At 38.5% G+C, this 24,984-nt stretch overlaps 1 protein-coding gene across 1 annotated transcript in view; it reads left to right on the top strand.

Annotated features, from left to right (window-relative positions):
- Positions 1-24,454, top strand: part of CAPS2 (calcyphosine 2) — a 39,418-nt gene extending 14,964 nt beyond the window's left edge. The window contains 11 exon segments of the mRNA XM_068971327.1: positions 835-902; positions 5,915-6,034; positions 11,909-11,983; positions 12,821-12,916; positions 13,005-13,098; positions 15,371-15,489; positions 16,451-16,524; positions 18,067-18,221; positions 19,381-19,500; positions 22,994-23,090; positions 24,279-24,454. Of these exon segments, the coding sequence (XP_068827428.1) occupies positions 835-902; positions 5,915-6,034; positions 11,909-11,983; positions 12,821-12,916; positions 13,005-13,098; positions 15,371-15,489; positions 16,451-16,524; positions 18,067-18,221; positions 19,381-19,500; positions 22,994-23,090; positions 24,279-24,454 (1,194 nt within the window).
- Positions 24,455-24,984: the final 530 nt, after the last annotated feature.

Genomic DNA, 24,984 nt, shown 5'->3' with positions numbered 1-24,984 from the left:
TTATGGTTTTTATGTCTATCTCTTCCACTTTGTCATTTTTCAGTTGCATTTGTGTGATTTCTGCTTCTAATCTGCCTTCTATTTACACAGCTGTCTAAATCAATGTGCCTGAGGGTGGTTCTAACATTTCCTCCAAAGTGTAAGTCACCGTAAATGTCAACACCAAAGGTGCATGTTCTCCATGGACTCTAGACTCATCAGTGTCACCTCTCTCGCTTGCTTTTGGATTTTACAGCCATTGTCTGACTGATATGGAAATCACTGATGATTTCTGCCAAAATTTAACGGTATTACATTTTAGCAAATAAATGTATTTTTAGATTAAATAATTGGAATTCAAATTTATTAATGATTATATGAATGTGCTTAGTCTGTCGGTCATGTCCAACTCTTTGCAAGCCCATGGACAGTAGCCTGCAGGCTCCTCTGTCATGAGACTTCTCAGGCAAGAATACCGGAGCAGGTTGCCATTTCCTTCTCCAGGGGGTCTTCCTGACCTGGGGATCTTCCTGACCCGGGGATCAAAGCCGGGATCTTCCTGACCCGGGGGTCTTCCTGACCCAGGGGATCTTCCTGACCCGGGGATCAAAGCCAGGATCTTCCTGACCCGGGGGTCTTCCTGACCCGGGGATCAAAGCCGCATCTCCTGTGGCTCCTGCGTTGCAGGCAGATTCTTTCCCTGCTGAGCCACCGGGAAAGCCACTGGGAAAAGATGGTATGGTAATCTTTAAGAAAGAAATTGGAAATGCTTATTTATGTTTTAGGACTCTTGTGTTAACTGTAGTATTGTTCTGCTTTATGGACAATGGCGTTTTCTTCATTTTCTCTTCTCAGGATGTTGTGGCTGCAGAGAAGAAGAAACAGACGGTTGCAGAGCAAGTGATGATAGACCACTTATCCAGGCAAGCGTTAATAGAGATCCATTCAGAAAGCATTTGTTACATTTCCTTTTTATACATGACATCTGCATTGGAATGGTCAGCTCAGAGGTTTCCGTACTTTCTCTGTTTACTGCACTTGTTTTTCCCACCAGGCTCTTTGCCCAACAGAAATACTTAAAACTTCTATTTACTAAGCATTTTTGTCTAAATAGTTTAGTAAATATTTTCTTCCTAATAACTTAATGGTCATCTGAAAAAATAATACAAATTGAAAAAAAATGTGTTTCTTTCCTTCATAAATATGCCGTTACTCACTAATGGGACATATGCGCTTCTTGGATGACAAATAATCTCTCAAATCTTAGAATTGTATAAATGCTGCCACGTTCACTTTCTAGCCCACTTGGCCCCCCCTTTTTATCACAGCAACTGTAGAAAAGCCAGTTTTGCAAAGATGTGATACCATTCATTGACGGCGTGTAATGTGGTATTTTGCTGAAGCTGTGAATTACTTGGAGCTAGTAGTTTTTGTGGTATGCCACAATTATGAGTATCACTATTTCCCTCAAAAACAAAACATATCCAGTGGTGTTCCTTCGACTTCCCTGTGACACCCGAGTGTGACTCAGTGCACAGTTTGGGAACTGTGGGATTGTCAAGAGTTCTAAAGCCTAATGTAAAGTTTCGCAACCCTTAGAAAACTAGATAAAGTTTCAATACCTGCTGTGCTAAATTGCATGAATATGTAAGTAATGCAGGATTTCAGAAGAGGCTGGAATAGTCTAGGAAGTCTTCACAGCAGAGGTAAGACTCAAGTTTAGCTTTGAAAAAGATAACTACTTAGTTGGTTGGCAGGGGGAAAGAATGATAGTCTATATACCTGTTTCTTAGCTAATTTTTGGATGCAGTTTTGTTACAGTCTTCAGTATTTCCCCTTTTATTGCCTCATGGACTGACTTTACATTTTTACTCCCAAAATGCCACCGCAGTGTCTCTTCATAAGATAGCTGCTGCTGCTGCTGCTGCTAACTCGCTTCAGTCGTGTCCGCCTCTGTGCGCCCCATAGATGGCAACCCACTAGGCTTCCCTGTCCCTGGGACTCTCCAGGCAAGAACACTGGAGTGGGTTGCCATTTCCTTCTAGTGGCATCCATATTGTTGGGTTAATGGCAAGTACCTAATTCTCAGTTACTCAGCCCATCAGTGCCATCTACTGGGTTGAGTACTTTCTTCTCTGTGAAGCACTTTTTTCCCTCCCTTGGCTTTTGGCATGCCACACGTGGTTGGTTTATCCTCCTCCTTTCCAGTCCTCGGCCTCCTGTCCTGGCTCCTATTCACCTCTCCTATCTTTATACACAGGAATACACAAGGACTTCTACTTCCTGGGCTTCTCTTTTTACTTTCTAGGTGATTTCATCCAGTATCGGGTCTTCAGTAACCACCTATATGCTGATGCAGCCCTAACCCAAATCCTAAAGTAACGTTGGAAAATGTTGCTTTGGTTTCTGAAAGTTGTTCTCTTTCACTCCCTCATTATGAAATCCTCTTTAGTTTTATTCCATGGCAACAATATTCTTCAAGTTCAGTCCGTCAGTTCAGTCGCTCAGTCATGTCCGACTCTTTGCAACCCCGTGGACTGCAGCACGCCAGGCCTCCCTGTCCACCACCATCTCCCAGAGCTTACTCAAACTGATGTCCATCGAGTCAGTGATGCCATCCAACATTCTGATTCTCTGTCGTCCCCTTCTACTCCTGCCTTCGATGTTTACCAGCATCAGGGGCTTTTAAAGCAGTCAGTTCTTCACATCAGGGAGCCAAAGTATTGGAGTTTCAGCCTCAGCATCAGTCCTTCCAGTGAATATTCAGGACTGATTTCCTTTAATATTAACTGGTTTGATTTCCTTGCAGTCCTAGGGACTCTCAAGAGTCTTCTCCAACACCACAGTTCAAAAGCATCAATCCTTCAGTGCTCAGCTTTCTTTATAGTCCAACTCTCACATCCATACATGACCACTGGGAAAACCATAGCCTTGACTAGATGGATCTTCGTTGACAAAATAATGTCTCTGCTTTTTAATATGCTGTCTAGATTGCTCATAGCTTTTCTTCCAAGGAGCAAGTGTCTTTTAATTTCATGGTTGTGGTCACCATCTGCAGTGATTTGTGAGCCCCCCAAAATAAAGTCTTTCACTGTTTCCATTGTTTCCCCATCTATTTGCCATGAAGTGTTGGGACTGGATGCCATGATCTTCGTTTTCTGAGTGTTGAGTTTTAAGCCAACTTTTTCATGCTACTCTTCACTATCATCAAGAGGCTCTTCAGTTTTTCTTCGCTCTCTGCCGTAAGGGTGGTGTCATCTGCATATCTGAGGTTATTGATATTTCTTCTGGCAATCTTGATTCCATCTTGTGCTTCATCCAGCCCAGCATTTCTCATGATGTATTTTGCATATAAGTTAAATAAGCAGGGTGACAATATACAGCTTGACGTACTCCTTTTCCCATTTGGAACCAGTCTGTTGTTCCATGTCCAGTTCTAACTGTTGCTTCTTGACCTGCATACAGGTTTCTCAGGAGATAGGTCAGGTGCTCTGGTATTCCCATCTCTTGAAGAATTTTCCACATTTTATTGTGATCCACACAGTCAAAGGCTTTGTCATAGTCAATAAAGCAGAAGTAGATTTATTTTCTGGAATTCTCTTGCTTTTTCAATGATCTATCAAATGTTGGCAATTTGATCTCTGGATCATCTGCCTTTTCTAACCAGCTTGAACATCTGGAAGTTCATAGTTCATGTATTACTGAAGCCTGGCTTGGAGAATTTTGAGCATTACTTCACTAGTGTGTGAGATGAGTGCAACTGTGCGGTAGTTTGAGCATTCTTTGGCATTTCCTTTCTTTGGGATTGGTGAAAACTGACCTTTTCCAGTCCTGTGGGCACTGCTGAGTTTTCCAAATGTGCTGGCATATTGAGTGCAGCACTTTCACAGCATCATCTTTTAGGATTGAAATAGCTCAACTGGAATCCATCACCTCCACTAGCTTTGTTCATAGTGATGCTTCCTCTGGTCCACTTGCCTTCACATTCCAGGATGTCTGGCTCTAGGTGAGTGATCACACCATCCTGGTTATCTGGGTCATGAAGATCTTTTTTGTATAGTTCTTCTGTGTATTCTTGCCACCTCTTCTTAATGTCTTCTCCTTCTGTTAGGTCCATATACATTTCTGTCCTCTATTGTGCCCATCTTTGCATGAGAAGTTGCCTTGGTATCTCTAATTTTCTTGAAGAGATTTCTAGTCTTTCCTATTCTAGTGTTTCCCTCTGTTTCTTTGCACTGATCACTGACGAAGGCTTTCTTATCTCTCCGTGCTATTCTTTGGAACTCTGCATTCAGATGGGTATGTCTTTCCTTTTCTCCTTTGCCTTTTGGATCTTTTCTTTTCTCAGCTATTTGTAATAATTCTTCGAGTTATTTAGGCTTAAAATCTTGTTAATGCCTTTAATCCTTCTCTTTCACTCAAATCCTATATGCAGTTCGTTGGCAAACTCAGGTCAACCATCAAAATAAATTTATCCCTCTCTGCTGCCACCCTCCCTGTTCACCCTGTCATTTCCTGTCTCCTGGATTATTTCAGACACTTTCTAATTAGACTCATTGTACCTGCATTTGCCCCTAATTGGTCTATTCTCAACCTAGCAGCCATTGAGTTCATTAAAAACATAAGCCACATCAAACCTTCCAGTAACATCCATGTCAATCAGAATAAAATCTGTAAGACCTATATATTGGTTGCTTCCCAGGTGGCCCAGTGGATAAAGAATCTGTATCCATGCAGGAGACGGAGGACACAAGGGTTCAGTGCCTGGGTCGGGAAGATCCTTTGGAAGAGGAAAATGCAACCCATGCCAGTATTCTGGCCAGGAGACTCCTATGCACAGAGGAGCCTTGTGGGCTGCAGTCCATGGGGTTGCAGAGTCAGACATGCCTGAAGTGACTGAGTATGCACATGTATTGGTTACATATCACTATAAAACCTAGTAGCTTAAAACAGTAGTCATTAATTAATGCTCATGTGTCTTCAGGTCAGCTGTCCAGGCTAGACTTGGCTGAGTAGCTATTACTTTTCGCTTACTTTGGCCCATTATATATGACCAAAATCAGTGGGCTTAATTCTGAGTTTAATCCTTAAAAAACCTCATGTTTCCATTTGCTTTTTTGTGCTTCTGCCATCTTTGTTAGCTCGGTTAACCCACTTGTTCTCAAAAGGAAAGTCCTTCCCTATGTGCAGCTGGACCACTTAGCCAAGATTATCCTAGATGAACAGATTCCCAAACAACCCACAGTTGCATGAATTAGTTCAGGTCAGACCAGCAGAGCCATCCTGCTGCCAAAGCACTTCCAATGGCTAAACTTAAAGCCAAAGAAAGTACACTACCATTATAATTAGGGCATGCCAAGGGCGTGAATAAGGAGTGCTAAAAAACTGGGGTCAGTAATACATTCTCCCCAGTCCCTGCATGTTTTGCCCACCATTAGACCCCAGACCCCTTTTCCTACTTCTCTGTTTACTCTGCTTTGCCGTCTGGCTTCCTCCCTTATAAAACGTACCAGATTCACTGATGTCTCAGGCACCTTGCATTTATTTTCCCTTCTGCTCGGAAGACTTCCTCCCCACCCCAGAAATCCATATGGTTGCTCACATAGTTGACTTCCTGTCTTTTATTCAGAAGTCGTTGGTACAGTGTCTTTTTGTTTAAAGAATAGTAAGAGGAAGACCTGAAGCTCCAAATCCTCTCAGAATTTCTATTTATTTTTAGCTAATACTTATGGAAAAAGAGATAAATAAGAATATTCACTTGTATGATGTTTTTAATTATTAAATTTATTCATTTAATATCTGACAGATCATTCATTCTGCCAGTAGTATAAAGTGGCATTTGTATATGGGTTTTTCCAACTGCTTATAAATATGTGAATACTAGAGCATTTCATTATAATATTTAATTGTCAGACTGTTGTGTTTTCCTGTATAGGGCTGTAATCAGTGATCCAGAGCAAAATTTAACCTCTGAGAAGCAAGAAATTTCTCATATCCTTCCAGATTCAAAGCTGGCACCTATTCGATTTAGGAAAAGAACACTGCATGAAACAAAGTAAGAGGGTTTTTATATAAAATAAGGATGTAGTATGTTATAAATATAGTTTTCAAATGTACTTTTGTATCTAATGGAAATTTTTTCCTTTGTGTTTTTATCTTTTCTGTATAAAGGAAAGTGGAATTTTTGGAGTTCAGATCCCAGTTCTGTCACTTTAAGATACTGGGATAAGCTTTGCCCTCCAGATCTTCTATTTATAATTTAGGAATGACAGCCAGAAACTTAGGCAAAAATCCATGTTAAAAGACACAATGTAGTAACTGAGACATCTGTATATACACAATATATATTGGCTGAATTTCGATGACATAATATATTCAAAATTAGTATTTTTTAAAAAAATATTACTTTTTGCCTTTTACTTTGTACTTTATGAAGTACAGAGTACTTGGTTTGGTATGAACTTTTATAGTTCGCTGGTGCAGTGCACTGAAAGTTCTCACCAACTTCGCCAATAATTGACATTTAGCCTCAGATTTAATAGAATAGAAAACCCACCAGTTCTTAGAGCAGTTTTTTAATATTTTCGGATTGTTGTAATTGTCAGTACTTTCTTATAACTTTGGTCTTTTGGTCTCATTCTTATTTTATTTCTAGAAGCCTTATCTTATCTTCTAGAAGTTTCCATACCTTTAAATATTTGAAGGTATCATGTATTAATTTCCGATTGCTGCTGTAACAGGTTACCACAAATAGTACTTTTGAAACGACACACATTTATTCTCTTCCACTTCTGGAGTTCAGAAATCTACAATCAAGGTGCTGACAGGACTGCATTCCTTCCGGAGGCTTCAGGGAAGAATCACTTCTTTGCCTTTTTCAGTGTCTTGGGGCTGCCTTTGTTCCTTGGCTTGTGGTCCCTCCACCATCTTCAAAGCAGAGGAGTGTTATTACTCTGCTGTTCCTCTTCTGTAGGTATCACATATCCTTCTTGTGATTGCACTGAACCTACCTGTATAGTCCTGGTTAATCTTCTCATCTCCAGATCTTTAACTTAATCACGTTTGCAAAGTCCCTGTTATCATGTGTAAATTAATTATGTGACCTGAAGATTAGGATATGAGCTAATCTTATAGCTAATCTCAGCTACCATATGTCTAAACTTCTCTTTCTTAAAGTAAACTTCTATAGAAATAAAACATTCATTCACAAAGTGTACACATTTTAAATGTACAGCATAGGAACTTTCACAAACTGAACAAAACTTATGCATTATTCCTAGACCAAGAAACAGGTCAGCACCCTAGTTACTTCACACCTCCTCTGCCGCCCCAGGTTAGCCTCTCCATCCTAACATTGTAGATTGCTACTATCTGGTTATGAATTTACATGATCTGTCAAAACTTGGACTCTGAGTCTGAATTCTTTTGTTTAACGTTACGTTTGCGAGTTTAATCTGTGTTATTTGCGGTTGTCCCTTATCCTCCTTACTGTACAGCATTTTATTATATAGATATACCACAGTTTGTTTACTCACAGCTGTTGGTGGACATTTGGCAGTTTGTGGATAGTGCTGCCATCAACTTTAGTGCATGCCTTTTGGTGAGCACATGTACTCATTTCTGCTCAGTACTCACTTACAAGTGGAATTGCTGGCCCATCTACTATGCATTTGTTCAGCTGTAAAGAATACTGTCAAATAGTCTTCCAAAGTGGTTGTTGCAATTAAAACTCCCACCAGTAGCAGTAAAAAGGTGCTAGTGGCACCGTATCTTTACAAGTACTGGTAACTATCTATATTTTTCATTTTAGTTTCTCTTATGGGTATCTGTCAGTTCAGTCGCTCAGTCCTGTCCGACTCTTTGTGATCCCATGGACTGCAGCATGTCAGGCTTCCGTCTCCATCACCAACTCCCGGAGCTTTCTCAAACCCATGTTCATTGGGTTGGTGATGCCATCCAACAATCTCATCCTCTGTGGTCTCCTTCTCCTCCTGCCTTCGATCTTTCCCAGCATCAGGATCTTTTCTAAGCAGTCAGTTCTTCACATCAGGTGGCCAAAGTATTGGAGTTTCAGCTTCAGCATTAGTCTTTAGTGATTATTCAGGGCTGATTTCCTTTAGGTTGGACTGGTTGGATCTCCTTGCAGTCCAAGGGACTCTCAAGAGTCTTCTCCAACACCACAATTCAAAAGCATCAATTCTTTGGCGCTCAGCTTTCTTTATAGTCCAACTCTCACATCTATACATGACTACTGGAAAAACCATAGCTTTGACTAGATGGACCTTTGTTGGCAAAGTAATGTCTCTGCTTTTTAATATGCTGTCTAGGTGGGTCATAGCTTTTCTTCTAAGGAGCAAGCATCTTTTAATTTCATGGCTGTGGTCAGCATCTGCAGTGATTTTGGAGTCCCCCCAAATAAATTCTGTCACTGTTGCCATTGTTTCCACATCTATTTGCTATAAAGAGATGGCACCAGATGCCATGATCTTCGTTTTCTGAATGTTGAGTTTTAAGCCAATTTTTTCACTCTCCTCTTTCGTTTTCATCAAGAGGCTCTTTAGTTCCTCTTCACTTTCTGCCATAAGGGTGATGTCATCTGCATATCTGAGGTTATTCATATTTCTCCCAGCAATCTTGATTCTAGCTTGTGCTTCTTCCAGCCCACCGTTTCTCATGATGTACTCTGCATATAAGTGAAATAAGCAGGGTGACAATATACAGGCTTGACATACTCCTTTCCCGATTTGGAACCAGTCTGTTGTTCCATGTCCAATTCTAACTCTTACTTCTTGACCTGCATACACATTTCTCAGAAGACAGGTCAGGTGGTCTAGTATGCTGATCTCTTGAAGAATTTTCCACAGTCTGTTCTGATCCACATAGTCAAAGGCTTTGGCATGGTCAATAAAGCAGAAGTAGATGTTTTTCTGGAACTCTCTTGCTTGATGATCGAACAGATGTTTGCAATTTGACCTCTGGTTCTTCTGCCTTTTCTAAATCTAGCTTGAACATCTGGAAGTTCATGGTTTATGTACCGTTGAAGCCTGGCTTGGAGAATTTTGAGCATTGCTTTGCTAGCTTGTGAGATGAGTGCAATTGTGCAGTAGTTTGAACATAGGTATATATTGGTGACTTTATGGGTATATATTGGTGATTTTCACTTACATTTCACTAAAGACTAATGATGTTGAGCCCTTTTGCATGTGTATGTTCGTCATCTGGATATCCTCTTATAGGATATTCTATATAGTCCCTGCAAGTCTATTGGGTTATCTGTTCCATATTGATTTGTGGAACTTGTATATTCTAGTTATAAATCCTTTTTCAGCTCTATTTGTTGGACATGTCTTTTCCTCCTCTGGTCACCTTTTCATTCTCTTGATCATGTCTTTTGATGAACAAAAGTTGCTAAATTTATTGTAGACCAGTTTACCAATCTTTCCATTTATTGTTAGTGTCTCTTGTATCTTCTTTACGAAATCTCTCCCTACCACAAACTCGTTATTTATCTGACTTGTAATGCCAGATAATACTTGTTACAAATGTATTGGTGGTTTCTAGGTTTTTTTTTTTTTTCAGTCTCATCTACTTGTTATACATCCCTGCACCAGAATTATCCTCTTAATTAGTACTGTTATATATTAAATATATAAAGCTTGTTTAGCTTTAGTATTGTCTCAGCACACTTTGGCTCCTTCCTCTTCGATATAAGTTTTAGATTTAGCTGGTCTAGTTCTACAAAAAATCCTGTGGGAGTTTGATTAGAATTATTGAATTGATGGACTTCACTGCCCTTAGTCATTATTCTCAGAGGAAGAGGAGGAAAAAATTCTGCTCCATAGAGTGGGAAGCAGGCATTGGCACGTATAGTACAGGCCTTCCTCCCCTCTTGTTCCTTGACCCAGATGTCTGCAGAAGTACACATTCTGTCCTGTGCACTGACCTTTACAGGGTGCTTCCCCAGTGGGAATGAGTGGGTTAGTCTGTTCAATTCTAGTCTTAAGGACTTAGCTTGTTGCTACATTTCTAAACCATGGTTTCCAACTGCTTTAGCAATAAGAAAATTTATATGTGAGTCTTCATCAGCCTGATTCTTATTCCTCTGTTGGTGAAGAACTTGGAGAAGTATTGGTGCTACGTATCGGATACTGAAAACTCCAACATGGAACTTCCCATTTTATAATATAAATGCCTATTTTTTGTCTTTTCAAGAAAACTAGAATCCTTGAAACTGTTATTTCAATCTATCACTGTCAAACTGAGTTCTGTTTACCTTTGAGAAGCAAAATAATGTAATGATTATGAGCAATTTTTTTTTTTTTTTGGCTATGCCATGTGCTAACTGTTTAACTGTATAAACCGTATTTTTAAAACGGGGATAATAACACTTACTTCATTGAGTTACTACAAGCATTAAATGAACTAATACACATTAAAAAGATTTTAATACAGACTAGTGTCTAGGAGGTTCTTAATAAATAGTAGCTATTATTCTCATTGCTTTTATTTTCTCAGCATTCAGAACTGTTTCAGGCACATAGTGGGCATTCAATGATCACATTATTACTAATGGATTAAATTGAATTGAGATGACCAATCTCTCATGGCTACACTCTGTGTTCAGAACTCTCATTTGATTGACAGTTTCTTATTTGCTGTATGTTGCTTACCTTTCATAGAGACCTGGATTTTTATAGAGGTATAACGTTTCAAGATCTCAGTGAGCTACATTACTGCAATTTCATTATAGCTGCAGTTTTATGGGAATATCATAAAATTACTTAGGAAGGGACATAAAGAGACATCACTGACTCTTCAGAGGAGAATATTGGTAGTAGGGTGTCAAAGTGTGTGTCGTTGGGTTTTGCTTCATATTATTAAACAGAATTTTAGGACTGGCAGTCTTTGTGAGATCATAGCCATGAAGCCATAAAGATTAAATAACTGATCCGAGGTCTCACAGCTAGAACTATGGCCAAGACTGGAACCTCATCCAGCACTCTTTGTCTCTACTCTGTTTTGGCAAGGAATGTTTTCGGCTACCCGCAACTGAAAACCTGATTGCCAGTGGCTTAAACGAATCAGGACTTATTTTCCTTATACAACTGGCTGCTTGGAGGTGGCCAGTTGTTGGCTTCGGTTCAGTGGCTTAGTGAGGCACAGCTCTGGGCTGGCTTCCCTGAGATCGTTATGGTTGCCTGACGGCTGCTGTGGCTACTAGCATCACATCCCCACCGTGTTCACAGGCAGGAACTCTTTCCGTGCCGTTCTCTTATCAGGACAAAAGAAAGTCTTTCCTGGAAGTTTACTGGAAGAACTGGGTCCCTTAGTCACTTCTAGTTGTAAGAGGTTAAGAATGCAAATTCAGTGATGGGAGAGAGGCAAAGAAGAGGGTTAGAAATAGCTATCGGTTAGCCTTGCAACAGTTCCAGGCACAAACATGCTATCCCTGTTTCATACTGACTTTTGTAGCACTTTGATATGGTAAGTTCTAGCATAGAAGTTATTCGTATATTATGTACAATTTGTTGTTTTTGTTTAGTTGCTAAGTCATGTCTGACTCTTTTGCAGCCTCTTGGACTGTGCCCACCAGGCTCCTCTGTTTATGAAATTTTCCACTGAAGAATACTGGAGTGGGTTGCCATTTCCTGCTCCAGGGTATCTTCCAATCTAAGAATCAAAACTATGTCTCCTGCATTGGCAGGTAGATTCTTTACCACTGAGCCACCAGGGAAGCCCATTGTATACCACAGCTCAGGGTTCTTTCTTCTGTGTCTGCAATAGCAATAGCAGTCTGGAATAAAAAGAGGCTTAAACCTCATCTTTATCTAGTATGTGCATTTGAAAATATTGACATAACTTTTAGGTACCTTTCTTATCTAATGTAGTTATTTTAAAAATAATTATTAACAATTGTATTTCTTACCAGGATAAGAACCCAGTCTACATTAACTGAAAATATCCTTTCTCATAAAGTGCAGTTTGATGGTAGGATCATATCAAGGTAATTGTGACTTTATTAAATTTTTTAATCCTATGATTATTAAAAGGTATCTTCTTTTCAAATAGAGGTAGCAATAATTAAATCAGTTAAATTTGTTATTTAAGTGAATGTACCACAAACATTTTTAAGTAATATATATTTAATCTCTTATAAAAATTATGGGGAGTATAAGTCTGAAAGAAAAACATTTTAATTAGAAATTATTTAAAATGTGATTTCAAAATGTCTTTCAAAAAGAAATAAAGTGAATTTTTAAAGATACATGTTACTACTAGAAGATTCTAAACTACTTGAAAATTAACCTTTATGTAATTTATTTAATTTCACTTTAATGGCTTAAAGTAACAGTAGATGTAATAAAATGACAAGGAAGGTGGTTCTTAAATCTGTTATCTAGTCTTACAAACTGCCAGTGACACATAATGTTACTTGATGTTCTTCATGAAGATTAAAGGTAAGGTGGCTTTTCCAAAATTAGCATATTTATTCAGTGATTTTAAAATTTCCATGACAAAAGGTAATAAATGTATATCTAGTGGCTTGTTGCAAGCTCAACATTTTTTTAATGTCTTTCACTGTCTTAAAAGTCTAAGCCAAATTAGTAATCTACATTGTAATATATCCATATTCATATTAGTATAAGGTGAAGCTTTTTTCTCCATCCAAATCAGAATTAAGTTGACACTTCAGCAAGCTCTGTCATTGTTTCCTTGTGGTTTCCCATAAGCACACATTTGAGCAAATCCTGGTATCTCTGTTTGATGCATAGAATCCATCTATCATTAAATATGAAAAGTATCCTATTTGAAAATCTTTGATACTGTTTTCTTTTTCTAGAAATGGACGTGATGCTTGCAGAGAGCTGGTCGGATTCTTTTTCACTCATGACCAGTCCCTTACAATTTATGAGTATCGGCAGTTTGGGAAAAATAGGTATGCTGTTAAAGATCGTTACAGCTCTCAAGATGACTGTTTCCCAGAGAAGCTGAATAATTTCACATTTTTGTCATTTAACTTCTAGAACAAATGTGCTTCCTTTTATTCAAAAAAACATTTATTGTCATCAGCGTGGACGAAGAAAAGGAAAGCAATACCAACTTGGTGATCTTTATATTGTAAGTTGAGTGTGTGTGTGCTCATGTTTTACTACCTGGTGTTGGATTTTGAGGGATCCTGTGGGGCTAGGGGAGCAGGGTTTCTAGTTTCCAGTTTATTCTTTTCCCTGTTTCCTGAGCAGGGGCATTTATATATTGGCTAATGGTTGATGTTTCTCTAGGAGAGGGGTTGCCTCTCAGGTCCAGATCCCAGTGGTCTGAATCTTAAGCATAGCATTTATTCCTTGTGACCCTACTCAGCTCCACCGCCCCTCCCTCCAAACCTATCCTGCAATGGAAGCCCCAGAGAGCTGGTGTTTTGGTGCTTTTAGAGGCTGTACCACTGGGTCAGTGGCTACTTCAATAGAACCAGGAGTAATTCTCCACCTAATGCAGGCTTATCTTCTGGGGACATACGTTTTTCTCCACGCAGAGCAGTGCTTGGTTTCTGGGGCTGTCATAGGTCTCCTGGTTAGCTCATCTTCCTTGTGATTTCCCTGCTTGGCGCAACTCCTGGGCTATGGCATATCACAAGGATTCCTTAGTGTGAAATGATCATACGTAATGTTAGAAGCTGTATAGTGCTCTGAAATTTGAAATGATCACAGTCATGTTATCTCGCTACCCACAATGATCATTCATATAAAACATACACTCATAAGCTAAGCATTGGAAATAGAACTATAAATAACTTGAATAAATCCTTGCTTTTGTGGGGTTATATTCTAATAGGAAAGAGATCAGAGGGCCAGATAGGCAGGGCAGTGACCCAGTTTTGCAGAGTCGAAGGAAGCTTCTTCAGGGAGTGCCACCCAACCCGGACATAGGCAGGTGATGATGTGTAGATGGAAGAGGGGAAGCCAGGCTTTCAGGCGAGGAGACAGGTCATGCAGAGAACAAAAGCTCCAAAGACATGGCCGTTTTTGAGAACTGAAAGGAGTTCAGTCCTACTGATCTTGACTTCAAGGTGGGGACTGGCAAGAGACAGATGAGAACTTACTAAGAGTGGCCTTTTGTTAAAGACTTATCTAAAATGTCTTGGGGAGTCACTGAAAGGTAAGAAGGTGGATGGAATGAAAGAAGGTAGCATTAGTAGGTTTGTGGTTTAGACAGAGTTCTCTGGTTGAACTCTGGGGAACTCTGGGGAACGGATTGAAGACTAGTACAAAGGACCAGATTGGATTGAATTACATTACACATATCAAATAGTCTCTATTGTTTAAATAATAATTTCAAGTGAACTTATATACATGTCAAAGAGTGGAGAAAGTACTTATAGTTTTCTAAAGTAAATGCTCTAGGAAAAAGGAGAGAAATGTCTTCCCTGATTTTCAAAGGAGATAATTAAGCATATTATTTTAAATTTGTATTTATTTGTATTTGACTATATTTGAGAAACTCAGAAATTAAAATAACAACAATTTTCTAAGTTTGGATGAAGGATTTTCAAGGGGAATTTTCTCACCAAAGCCTTGATGCTCTAAACAGGTTAAGCTTATTTTAACATTTATGTAATATTTGTTATCAGAATACGAGGTGAAAGAATTCCCTGGTGGAGCAGTGGATAAGAACCCACCTGCCAGTGTAGGGGCCACGGGTTGGATCCCTGGTATGGGAAGATTCCACATACCAGGGAGCAGCCAAGCCCTCCACCACCGCTCCTGACCTGCACTGTAGAGCCCACAGGCCACAGCTAGCGGAGCCCACGTGACCAGACTCTGCGTTCCCCACAGCCAGAGAAGCCCCTGCAATGAGCAGCCTGCACCCTGCAGCAAAGAGTAGCCCCCGCTCTCTGCAGCTGGAGAAGGCCTACACAAAGCAACGAAGGCCCTGCACAGCCATAAATAAATACATGCAATCATATTAAAAATACCAGGTGAAAGAGGATAATGAAGCTGTCATAGTTCATCAGTTTGCAGCACATCTTTCTGTAGATCAATAGCTCTATTTCTGTATTTTGGAGTGTCATAATTTCCATGGAGATAATTTGTTCTTTTTTCCTCTGATTCTTAAAAGAAAAAAAAACTGGAATTATCCTTTTTTTTTTGTTTTTCACATCAATTGTTACATCTAAGATTGTTCTAATTGGGAAATTGTGAAATTAGTTCTATTTTCCTATATTATTTGCTGAAGCCTGTGTGGTTTCTAAACATTCTCTCAATATACTTATTTATTAGAATAAAAGTATACTGTATTAGATGTAATCAAAATTGAATATTTAAAATTACTATTAGTTGCATTTTACTTCTTATATACTTCATAGTTAAAATAATTCATTTGTTCATTTCCTTAGGGTGCAAACTTGACATTTTTGAGCTCTGGTCATCCCAGACTTCCAGAAAGTGTAAAAGAAAATACAGTGCTTACACTTCGAATCACAAATGTTGACTGGAGAGCTTTGGATTCTCTCAAGTAAGTCACACATGCATTTGTCATTTTAGAGGTATTATTATTTTTTACTATATTAAAGTGAGATTCTATATCAAAGTGTTTGATTTTAGTTAAGATTTATATTAAAAAAATAAAGCATAGCTATACATGTCTATTTTATGTGCTATATTGTATACTCAAATACACTCTATGTGTGGGAACAGTTACAATCCAATGGAGATTTAAGTTGTCCCATTTTAAGTTTGTTGAAGTACTTAATTAATTTGCCTATACTATAACATTTTAATTTTAGTAAATGCTACCAAAGTAATACATTTTAAAAGATGAGATACAGTATAATATCATAACTTTTCCCACGTTTTTAGAGTGGTACTTTTTCTAAGCACTGAAAAAATCTTGGTCCCACATGCTTGTGGACCATTGATTGATAATAGTGAAAAAATAATGCTATGAATCAAAAGCTTTCAAATGAATTTGAGGTTTTTTTAAACCACAGAAAATATTTATGCTATTCTTGTGGAGTGCTTTTTTGGTCAAAATACAGTAACTGGTGTACTATCAGTGCATTAGAGGCCATTTGCCATAAATTGCCTGTAAGGAAGCCTGTGCTTGTCTTTTACTGTATTGTTCAATATGATTGTATTTTTATTTTTATTTTTTTGCTTTTTAAACATCTTTACATTTAAAGGTAAAACTGCTTTTAAATAATAGTTTTAATTAAGTTTTTAAAAAGAAACTTGAAATAATTATAAAACTGAATATAATGCTTAAAGGTAGTTCTTGGGAGATATAAGGATTTTAGTTTTGATTTAGCACATTCAGGATTAAAGCAGCAAGCAAAGGTGGGAGACTTGATTAACCCCTAAGTACTCTTCTATCTTTCTTTGAGAAGTTTTTGAGTCTAAAGCAGGGAAATCTTAGAGTTCCTATACTAAGACTGCAAAAGAGTATATTTGTATTACAATGGACATGTCAATTGCAGAACTGATTCTGTGGAACATGATGATGTAACCAATGAAGAAGCTAATGATAGGATGATTTTCAAGGCCATTCAAGGTGTGTATCATTACTATACTCTCAAATAGATTTATTTTCAACCATTTTCTTTGTAAGGAGTAAAGCAGTATTTTCCAGATATTACTTAGTTTTATGACACTTCATTTATATTGCCTATTTGCTTCCTATCTTTTTATTTTATACACAAATACATATTTAAAAATGTTTTTAGGATTCCTCCTACTTCAATGAGTCTAACTGAATAACTGGTATTATATCATTTATGAACTTAAACATTAGAAAGCACTAGATGGTGTGGTTTTAATCTATGAAATGGATATGTGATTTTTACTATGTAGTACTCATTTTATATATTATGGTACCATGAAGAGATTTGTGGTGGCCTAGTGTAGGAAAAAAATACTAGACTGGAAGCCATGTTTGGACCCACCATTCAGGAGACATATGACTTTGTGTGTATCTCTTGCACCTCTTTCTTTATATCTAAAATGGGTATAATAACCTCTTACTAGTTTCAGAGTTGTTGTAGGTAATATGTGAAATATATGTAGGTTTGTACACTAAAATATTTTAAAGATTTGTTTCTAGAGTCTGCTCTTGTAATTAGGACAGTTTATGAGGCTCAAATAGACAAGTCCTTTGTTGACTCTCATAGTCAAGAAGGCAGGAAGGCATTAAACCAGTCATCACAGAAGTCAAGATATAATTTATAAATTTTGGTAAGTCCTTATTTATCATATAAAGATGTTATGGGAACAACAAGGCTAAAAGCAGATTTGAAAGTTGTCTAGGATTGATATTTGTCTCTGAAATATCCTTGATGCTATTGTTAATAAAGTTTATTCTATCATGATCAGTATTATTTGTCACCCTTGTATCTAGTGACATTTTTTTTCCCTCTAATGCATTATATTTAGTAACTGCTTTGGTAACGTTACCTATATTTTCTTAAGTGAAGATGGTACAAACTGCATCTGTCCCACAAAGAGAATGGGCCTAAGGATAAAACTTGTTATTAATTCCTAGCAAAAAGGGTTACTTTAAGTGTAAAAGTATAGGGTAGTATTCTAAAGCTTTGATGTTATTAAATATATGCTGTAATTTGAAGATTCCAAGCGATTTTAGAAATTTTGAACTGATAAACTGTTAGGCAGATCACTCAAAAACTTGTAATTCAGTTGGTAGCAACAAAGAAAGAGGAAAAAGATTAAAAACATAGGCTCATCAGGTGAAGTGGAAGCCGAGAAGATTTTTTAAACATGAAGATTTTATTTGTAACGCTGAGGTTATTTTCATGCTGATAAAGTGAACCATTATTTTCCTATATTTAAAATATAACACTCTCACCACACAGTGGCGCTATAGCTCTGATATACTTTACGTGTGATTTTTGTATATAACCCACTTTACTAAAAGCATTCTGTTTTTCAAAGCCTTTTGTCAGCCGTACAAAAGGTTGCATATTCACATCCCTTATATCAGATGTATCAACTTTTTTTTCTTTTTACCAGAGAGACAATTGCAACTTGATTCATGTGTGCATAGGGATAATAGGCTTCCATCACTCTTGTTCCTAAACAGACATGCTGAAAGGACAACTTGGTAAAAGAGGTGTTCGCATTTTGACTGGATTGGGAAAATACCTTCAACAACTGGACAAAGAAGGAAACGGACTTTTAGATAAAGCAGATTTTAAGCAAGCTCTAAAATTATTTCGCTTAGAAGTGTCTGAAAACGTAGGTACCACAGATAATTCTCTGCAGTGAGTGACTATAACTCTTAAGTGGCCTCGCTCACTTTTCTACTGAAGTTTTTGTAGTTCATTTGTCTCCTTCTTTATGCCTCGTTATCAGTATTAAGCCGACAGGAAAATCCTGTTGATTTTTTAAATGTCAGCATTCGTCCCTCCTTGCTATGCTTATTCAGAACCTAATAAGCAGATATTGTTCTAACTCTGAGACATATTTGTAGTCTTAAGGTCTTTATAATCAAAAGAAAGATATAAATGATTACAGAAAAAGCATGGTAAGTGTTAAAGAGAGAATGCTTTCGGAACATGTGAGATAAATTGCAAGCCAGGTTATGGAGAAGGAAGTTCGTGGGATTTCTGGAGTGGGTATGTATCAGAACTGAGATTTGAAGGTTGAGGAGGGATTAGGCAAACGAAGGGAGGAGGAGCATGGCTGCTTGAGGAAAGGGAGAAGCCGATGTGAAGGCTTCAAGAGGAGACATGCTCTGACCATTCCAGGAATTGCCCCAAAGCCTTTACACCCCTGGGTCCCTCCACTGTGACTGGAGGTCCAGCCAACCTCTGCGTCTGCTGGCTGGATTTTCTCACCATTCAGGTTTTCTCTACTCAGAGCACTTCACTGACACCTCCACCTAAAGGAGCATCCCATCCAAACCCTGATCCTCTCTATACCATTTACCCAAAATGTAAATGTTTTCTTTATGCCACTTCATATATATTCTCGTATTATTAGTGGTCCTCATCCTATTGGAGGCATTCCAGTAAGTAAAGTGACTTCTTAGTTGTCACAGATACAATACATTACAAATAATTAAATGGTCGAATTCAAGTAAATGGTAGCATTTTTATTGAAAAGAATAAATTTAAAATGATACACTTGATTTATTACCACTCTTAAATGTTTCTTAACTTTATGGAACTATCCCCATTACAGAGTTCCTCTAAGTAAGCTTTCTTAGTACCTTTGATTGGATTTATATGCGACTTTTTGGAATTTCCTTATTAAGTCTACTACCTTGTTTAGGGCTAGGTATAGCCCTAAACATAAGATATAACAAAAGATATAACAAAATGCTATGATGATTATAGTCGTGGCCATATGCAACTTAAAGGTGTAACAGTAATCTCTCTCTGATTATTTCTAGGATTTTGAGTCTTTGTGGCTAATCCTAAATAGCAGTGACAATGGCAGGGCTGATTATGGAGAATTCAAACGTGCCATAATTGGTGAAATGAATGAATATAGGAAATCATTTGTTCGAAAGGTAACTTTGTAAAGGAACCTTTCTAGTGAAAGTAAAGAAAGTGAAGTCGCTCAGTCATGTCCGACTCTTTGCGACCCGTGGACTGTAGCCCACCAAGCTCCTCCGTCCATGGGATTCTCCAGGCAAGAATACTGGAGTGGGCTGCCATTTCCTTCTCCAGGAGATCTTCCCGACCCAGGGATTGAACCTAGGCATCCCACATTGCAGGCAGACGCTTTAACCTCTGCACCACCAGGGAAGCCAAATAGTTACTTTTAATAGATTGTTAGGTTCATTCTTAAATCTTTAATGAATTACCATTGAAAAAGTTTTAATCCCTTTCCCTGCAGTGTACTGTGGGTTTAGTAAAGCACAAAAACACACATACATGTACAAATCTACCCATTATACAGCAAGACAACCTATGTTTAAGGAAAATACTCTAAAAAGAAAATAAAATCTGAAATTAAATTTCAGTTTACAAATTGTTAATTCCATAAATTTCTGGCTCCGTATAAGCTGTATGTCTATATCAATTATTAAATATCCCCCGAGCCTCAGCCTCTTACCTCACAGAACCGGTCTAAGAGGACACATTTAAGATCGCTAGCATCAGAGCGGCCCGAGGGTCCGAGCTCAGTGCATATGACCCTTGCCTGATGACTAAAAGATGTTTCTCTACTTTCAAAATACGCTTGCTAAACGTTAAAATGAAGACAAAAATGACCATGTTAAACAATAATTTTAAAAGAGAGCCCTGAGCTTATAGGAGAGAACATATTACTTTGGTCCTAGTAGCCATTTTTAGAGCATACTTTTGAAAATGAAGTTTTTCTTTTGTATATGACCTAATATGAAATGTATACATATCCCATATTGAAACAAAGATATTGTGTACAGAGTAGTCTGAACAATTACATTGGGCACAAATGGAAAATATAAAAATCTATATCTTTACCGGTCAAAGGGTAAGATAAAAACCTTATGTTAAATTAACCACATAATACTTATAAATTTGCATTCATGTTTACCTTACATGTCCTGGTGATGGATGTGAGTGTCAAGAACAGAAACTGAGGGGCTGTCTCCTTCATAAGCCTTGCTTCTGGGAATCAGTTCAGCTTAGCCTCTCAGTCCTGTCCAACTCTTTGTGACCCCATGGACTGCAGTATGCCAGGCCTCCCTGTCCATCACCAACTCCTGGAGCCTACTCAAATTGTGTTGGTGATGCCATGCAACCATCTCATCCTCTGTCATCCCCTTTTCCTCCTGCCTTCAATCTTTCCCAGCATCAGGGTCTTTTTCAATGAGTCAGTTCTTCGCATTAGGTGGCTAAAGTATTGGAGTTTCAGCTTCAGCATTAGCCTGTCCAGTGAATATTCAGGACTGATTTCCTTTAGGATGGACTGGTTTGATCTCCTTGCAGTCCAAGGACTCACAAAATTCTCTCCAACACTACAGTTCAAAAGCGTCAATTCTTCGGCACTCAACTTTCTTTATAGTCCAACTCTCACGTCCATACATGACCACTGGAAAAACCATAGCCTTGACCAGACAGACCTTTGTTGGCAAAGTAACGTTTATGCTTTTTAATATGCTGTGTAGGTTTGTCATAGCTTTTCTTCCAAGGAGCAAGTATCTTTTAATTTCATGGCTGCAGTCACATCTGCAGTGATTTTAGAGCCCCCCCCAAATGAAGTCTCTCACTGTTTCCATTGTTTCCCCATCTATTTGTCATGAAGTGATGGGACCAGATGCCATGATCTTAGTTTTCTGAATGTTGAGTTTTAGGTCAACTTTTTTACTCTCCCTTTCACTTTCATCAAGAGGCTCTTTAGTTCTTCCTCACTGTGTGCCATAAGGGTGGTGTCATCTGCATATCTGAGGTTATTGATATTTCTCCTGGCAATCTTGATTCCAGCTTGTGCTTCTTCCAGCCCAGCGTTTCTCATAATGTACTCTGCATATAAGTTAAATAAGCAGGGTGACAATATACAGGCTTGACGTACTCCTTTTCCTATTTGGAACCAGTCTGTTGTTCCATGTCCAGTTCTAACTGTTGCTTCTTGGCCTGGTTACAGATTTCTCAGGAGGCAGGTCAGGTGGTCTGGTATTCCCATCTCTTGAAGAATCTTCCACAGTTTGTTGTGATCCACACAGTCAAAGGCTTTGGCAGAGTCAATAAAGCAGAAGTAGACGTTTTCCTGGAACTCTCTTGCTTTGTTACTGATCCAGCGGATGCTGGCAATTTGATCAGTGGTTCCTCTGACTTTTCTAAATCCAGGGAATAGGCAAAAGTAAACTTAGTTTGCCAGGGTTACTACAACAAATACCATACACTGGATGACTTATGTAGCAGAAAATTATTGTCTCACAATTCTGGAGACTAGAAGTCCAAAATCAAGGTGTCAGCAGGTTTGGTTTCTTCTGAAGCTGCTCTCCTTGGCTTGAAATTAATTGGCTGTCTTCTCACTGTGTGTTCTCTGGGTCAGTCCCTCAGTCTGTGTTGTCTGTGTCCTAATCTCTTCTTATGAGGATACCAGAAATACTGGATTAGGGTCCACTGTAATGATTTCATTTTAACTTAGTCCCCTATTTAAAGACGCTGTCTTGTGCAGTCACACTCTGAAGTCCTTGGATTTAGGGCTTCAACAAATGCATTTTGGGGAGGATGCGATTTAGCCTATAAGAGGTACCATATATATGTGACATTATTGTAAATAAACAAACTTCATTCTAGTTTTGGCTCATCTGCAAATGTGAGATGTTGCTGTGGGTGTGTTGTGTGTTTCTGTGGATCCACTCCTTTTCTCAGTAAAATGCATTTTATGATCCACAGGATTGCGTTGGATTAAAGGAGCAGTAAAGCAACCAGCGTTTCAAAAGGTAGTCTTCAGTTTCAGGAAACAGAGCAACAAAATCCATTAAAAAAATCGTTTCATTTTCTCGTTGATTTTAGTGATAGGATATTTCAAGTTTACTTTTTGAATCAAAATAGTCCCAGCCATTTATCAACTTCATGTGACTCCTAGTGTGCGGGCATGCTTAAGTCACTAGCTATGTCTGACTCTGCGTCTCCGTGGCCTGTGGCCTGCCAGGCTCCTCTGTCCATGGGATTCTCCAGGCAAAAATACTGGAATGGGTTGCCATTCCCTTCTCTAGGAGATAATCTAGAGCCAGGGATCAAACCCTCATCTCCTGCATTGCAGCAGATTCTTTACTGTTGAGGTTTTTACCCAACTCCTCAGTGTTGAAAAGAGGAAAGCCAGGGTAACAGAGGTTAAGTTACTTTTGCAAGGTCAGAGTGCTAGAAAGTCGTAGAACTAATGCTTAAGTGCAGGTCACCTAATATCTTGCTCCAGTATCTTTCTCCCTGTATTCATGATGCTCCCTTCATATTCCAGTTTCGTACTTTAAACTGCTCTGTTTAGAGCTCAAAAATAGCCTACTGCAGAATGGAAAATTAGGTTCTAATGATTTCATAGGAAAAAATAACACTTTTCTCTTTATTTAGGCCTTTATGAAACTGGATTTTAACAAAACAGGCAGTGTGTCTATTATAGACATAAGAAAATGTTATTGTGCAAAGATGCATCCTCAAGTAATTTCAGGTAACTACTATAAGTCAAAATGCATTAGACAGATGTCAAGAATAGACTTTTGGACTCTGCGGGAGAAGACAAGGGTGGGATGATTTGAGAGAATAGCGTTGAAACATATATATTGTCATACGTGAAACAGATGACCAGTCTAAGTTTGATGCATGAAACAGCAGTCAAAGCTGGTGTGCTGGGACAACCCAGAGGGACGGGATGGGGAGGGAGTGGGGAGAGGGTTCGGGATGGGGGACACATGTACACTTGTGACTGATTCATGTCAATGTATGGCAAAAACCACCACAATATTTTAATGTAATTAGCCTCCAATGAAAATAAATAAATTTAAACAATGAAAAAATGTATTAGATTTCAAAAATGTGAGTTAATAATAGTGTATCTATGAACTATATTAATTTATAGCATGGACTTGAGGCTGCAGTCCATGCTAAGAGTCGGACACGACCGAACGACTTCACTTTCACTTTTCACTTTCATGCATTGGAGAAGGAAATGGCAACCCACTCCAGTGTTCTTGCCTGGAGAATCCCAGGGACGTGGGAGCCTGGTGGGCTGCCGTCTATGGGGTCGCACAGAGTCGGACACGACTGAAGCAACTTAGCAGCAGCATAATTTAAAATTAAACATGTTCAATATAACCCACCAGTAGAAATAGCCTACTTAATGTCAGAGATTAAACTAGAATGATTTAATCAACTGAAAGTTCTTCCAGCAAAGATGTTCATAGGCCTCTGAATCATGAATCCTAGTAATATTTTCTAGTTGCAGTTATGAGGAACTGCTTCATAAAGTAACTAATGCCTTTCACACATTGCATTACTGTGTTAACAGCCTGTATATCATAGAAATTGGTTTCTTCTTTCCTCACTTCTAATGGGAATGAAACTGAGTTCTCTAAAACGTAAACAAATACAAAAATATCTACAGTAGTAACTGTTATTTTGCCCATACGTATATAGGATACGCCCTATCAGACTGTTTTAAAAGATGCATCAAATATATAGTTAAGTCTCCATCATTAAATTCTAGTTCATGCAAGTAAATGTTCAAATAAATTGATGGGTAATTTGACATAAGATTTCAAATTGCTGAAAAGATTTCATCAGGTGACTTAAGTAATTATCGTCAGCCATTTTACTGGACTTTTAAGGACATGGTTTCATAGTCAGTACTATTTTACAGGACACTCCACAGAGGAAGAAATCAAAGCATCTTTTCTAGAGACGTTAAAAAATGCCTGCAGCAAGTCTGATGAGGTGTCATATGGTGAATTTGAAGATTACTATGAAGGTCTAAGTATAGGGATAGTAGATGATGAAGATTTTGTCAGTGTCTTATGTACTCCTTGGGGGATTTAGTTTTTTAAATGAATATGTCACCAGCACTAAGCATGGAGAGATGAATGTGAAGTATCAAACACCAGAATGTAGATCTCTATGATTCTCTTTATTCTGTTTGTTTGTTGTGCTCTTAAAGAAGCTGGGCTTGGAAGGAGAAGCGTTCAGAAGGACAGACGGAAGGGCGTATGTATAGTCACACACACGCAGGCCTGTGCTCACCTGTTTATAAGCTTCCAATGAGCTGTCTTTCTGGTTTTCCTGGTGGCTCAGACGGTAAAGCGTCTGTCTGCAGTGCAGGAGACCGGGGTTCAATCCCTGGGTTGGGAAGATCCCCTGCAGAAGGAAATGGCAGCCCACTCCAGTACTCTTGCCTAGAAAATCCCATGGATGGAGGAGCCTGGTAGGCTACTGTCCATGGGGTTGCAAAGAGTCGGACACGACTGAGTGACTTCACTTCACTTCATTGATCTGTCTTTTTGATTTATTACTTATCTTGAATATATTTTAGAGGTCATTTTTATTAGCCTTCATAGGAAAGTAACATCTGT

The sequence above is a fragment of the Capricornis sumatraensis genome, chromosome 4 (genome assembly GCF_032405125.1).
Source record: "Capricornis sumatraensis isolate serow.1 chromosome 4, serow.2, whole genome shotgun sequence".
In the NCBI taxonomy this organism is placed as follows: Eukaryota; Metazoa; Chordata; class Mammalia; order Artiodactyla; family Bovidae; genus Capricornis; species Capricornis sumatraensis.
This window is presented reverse-complemented; position numbering and strand designations above follow the sequence as displayed.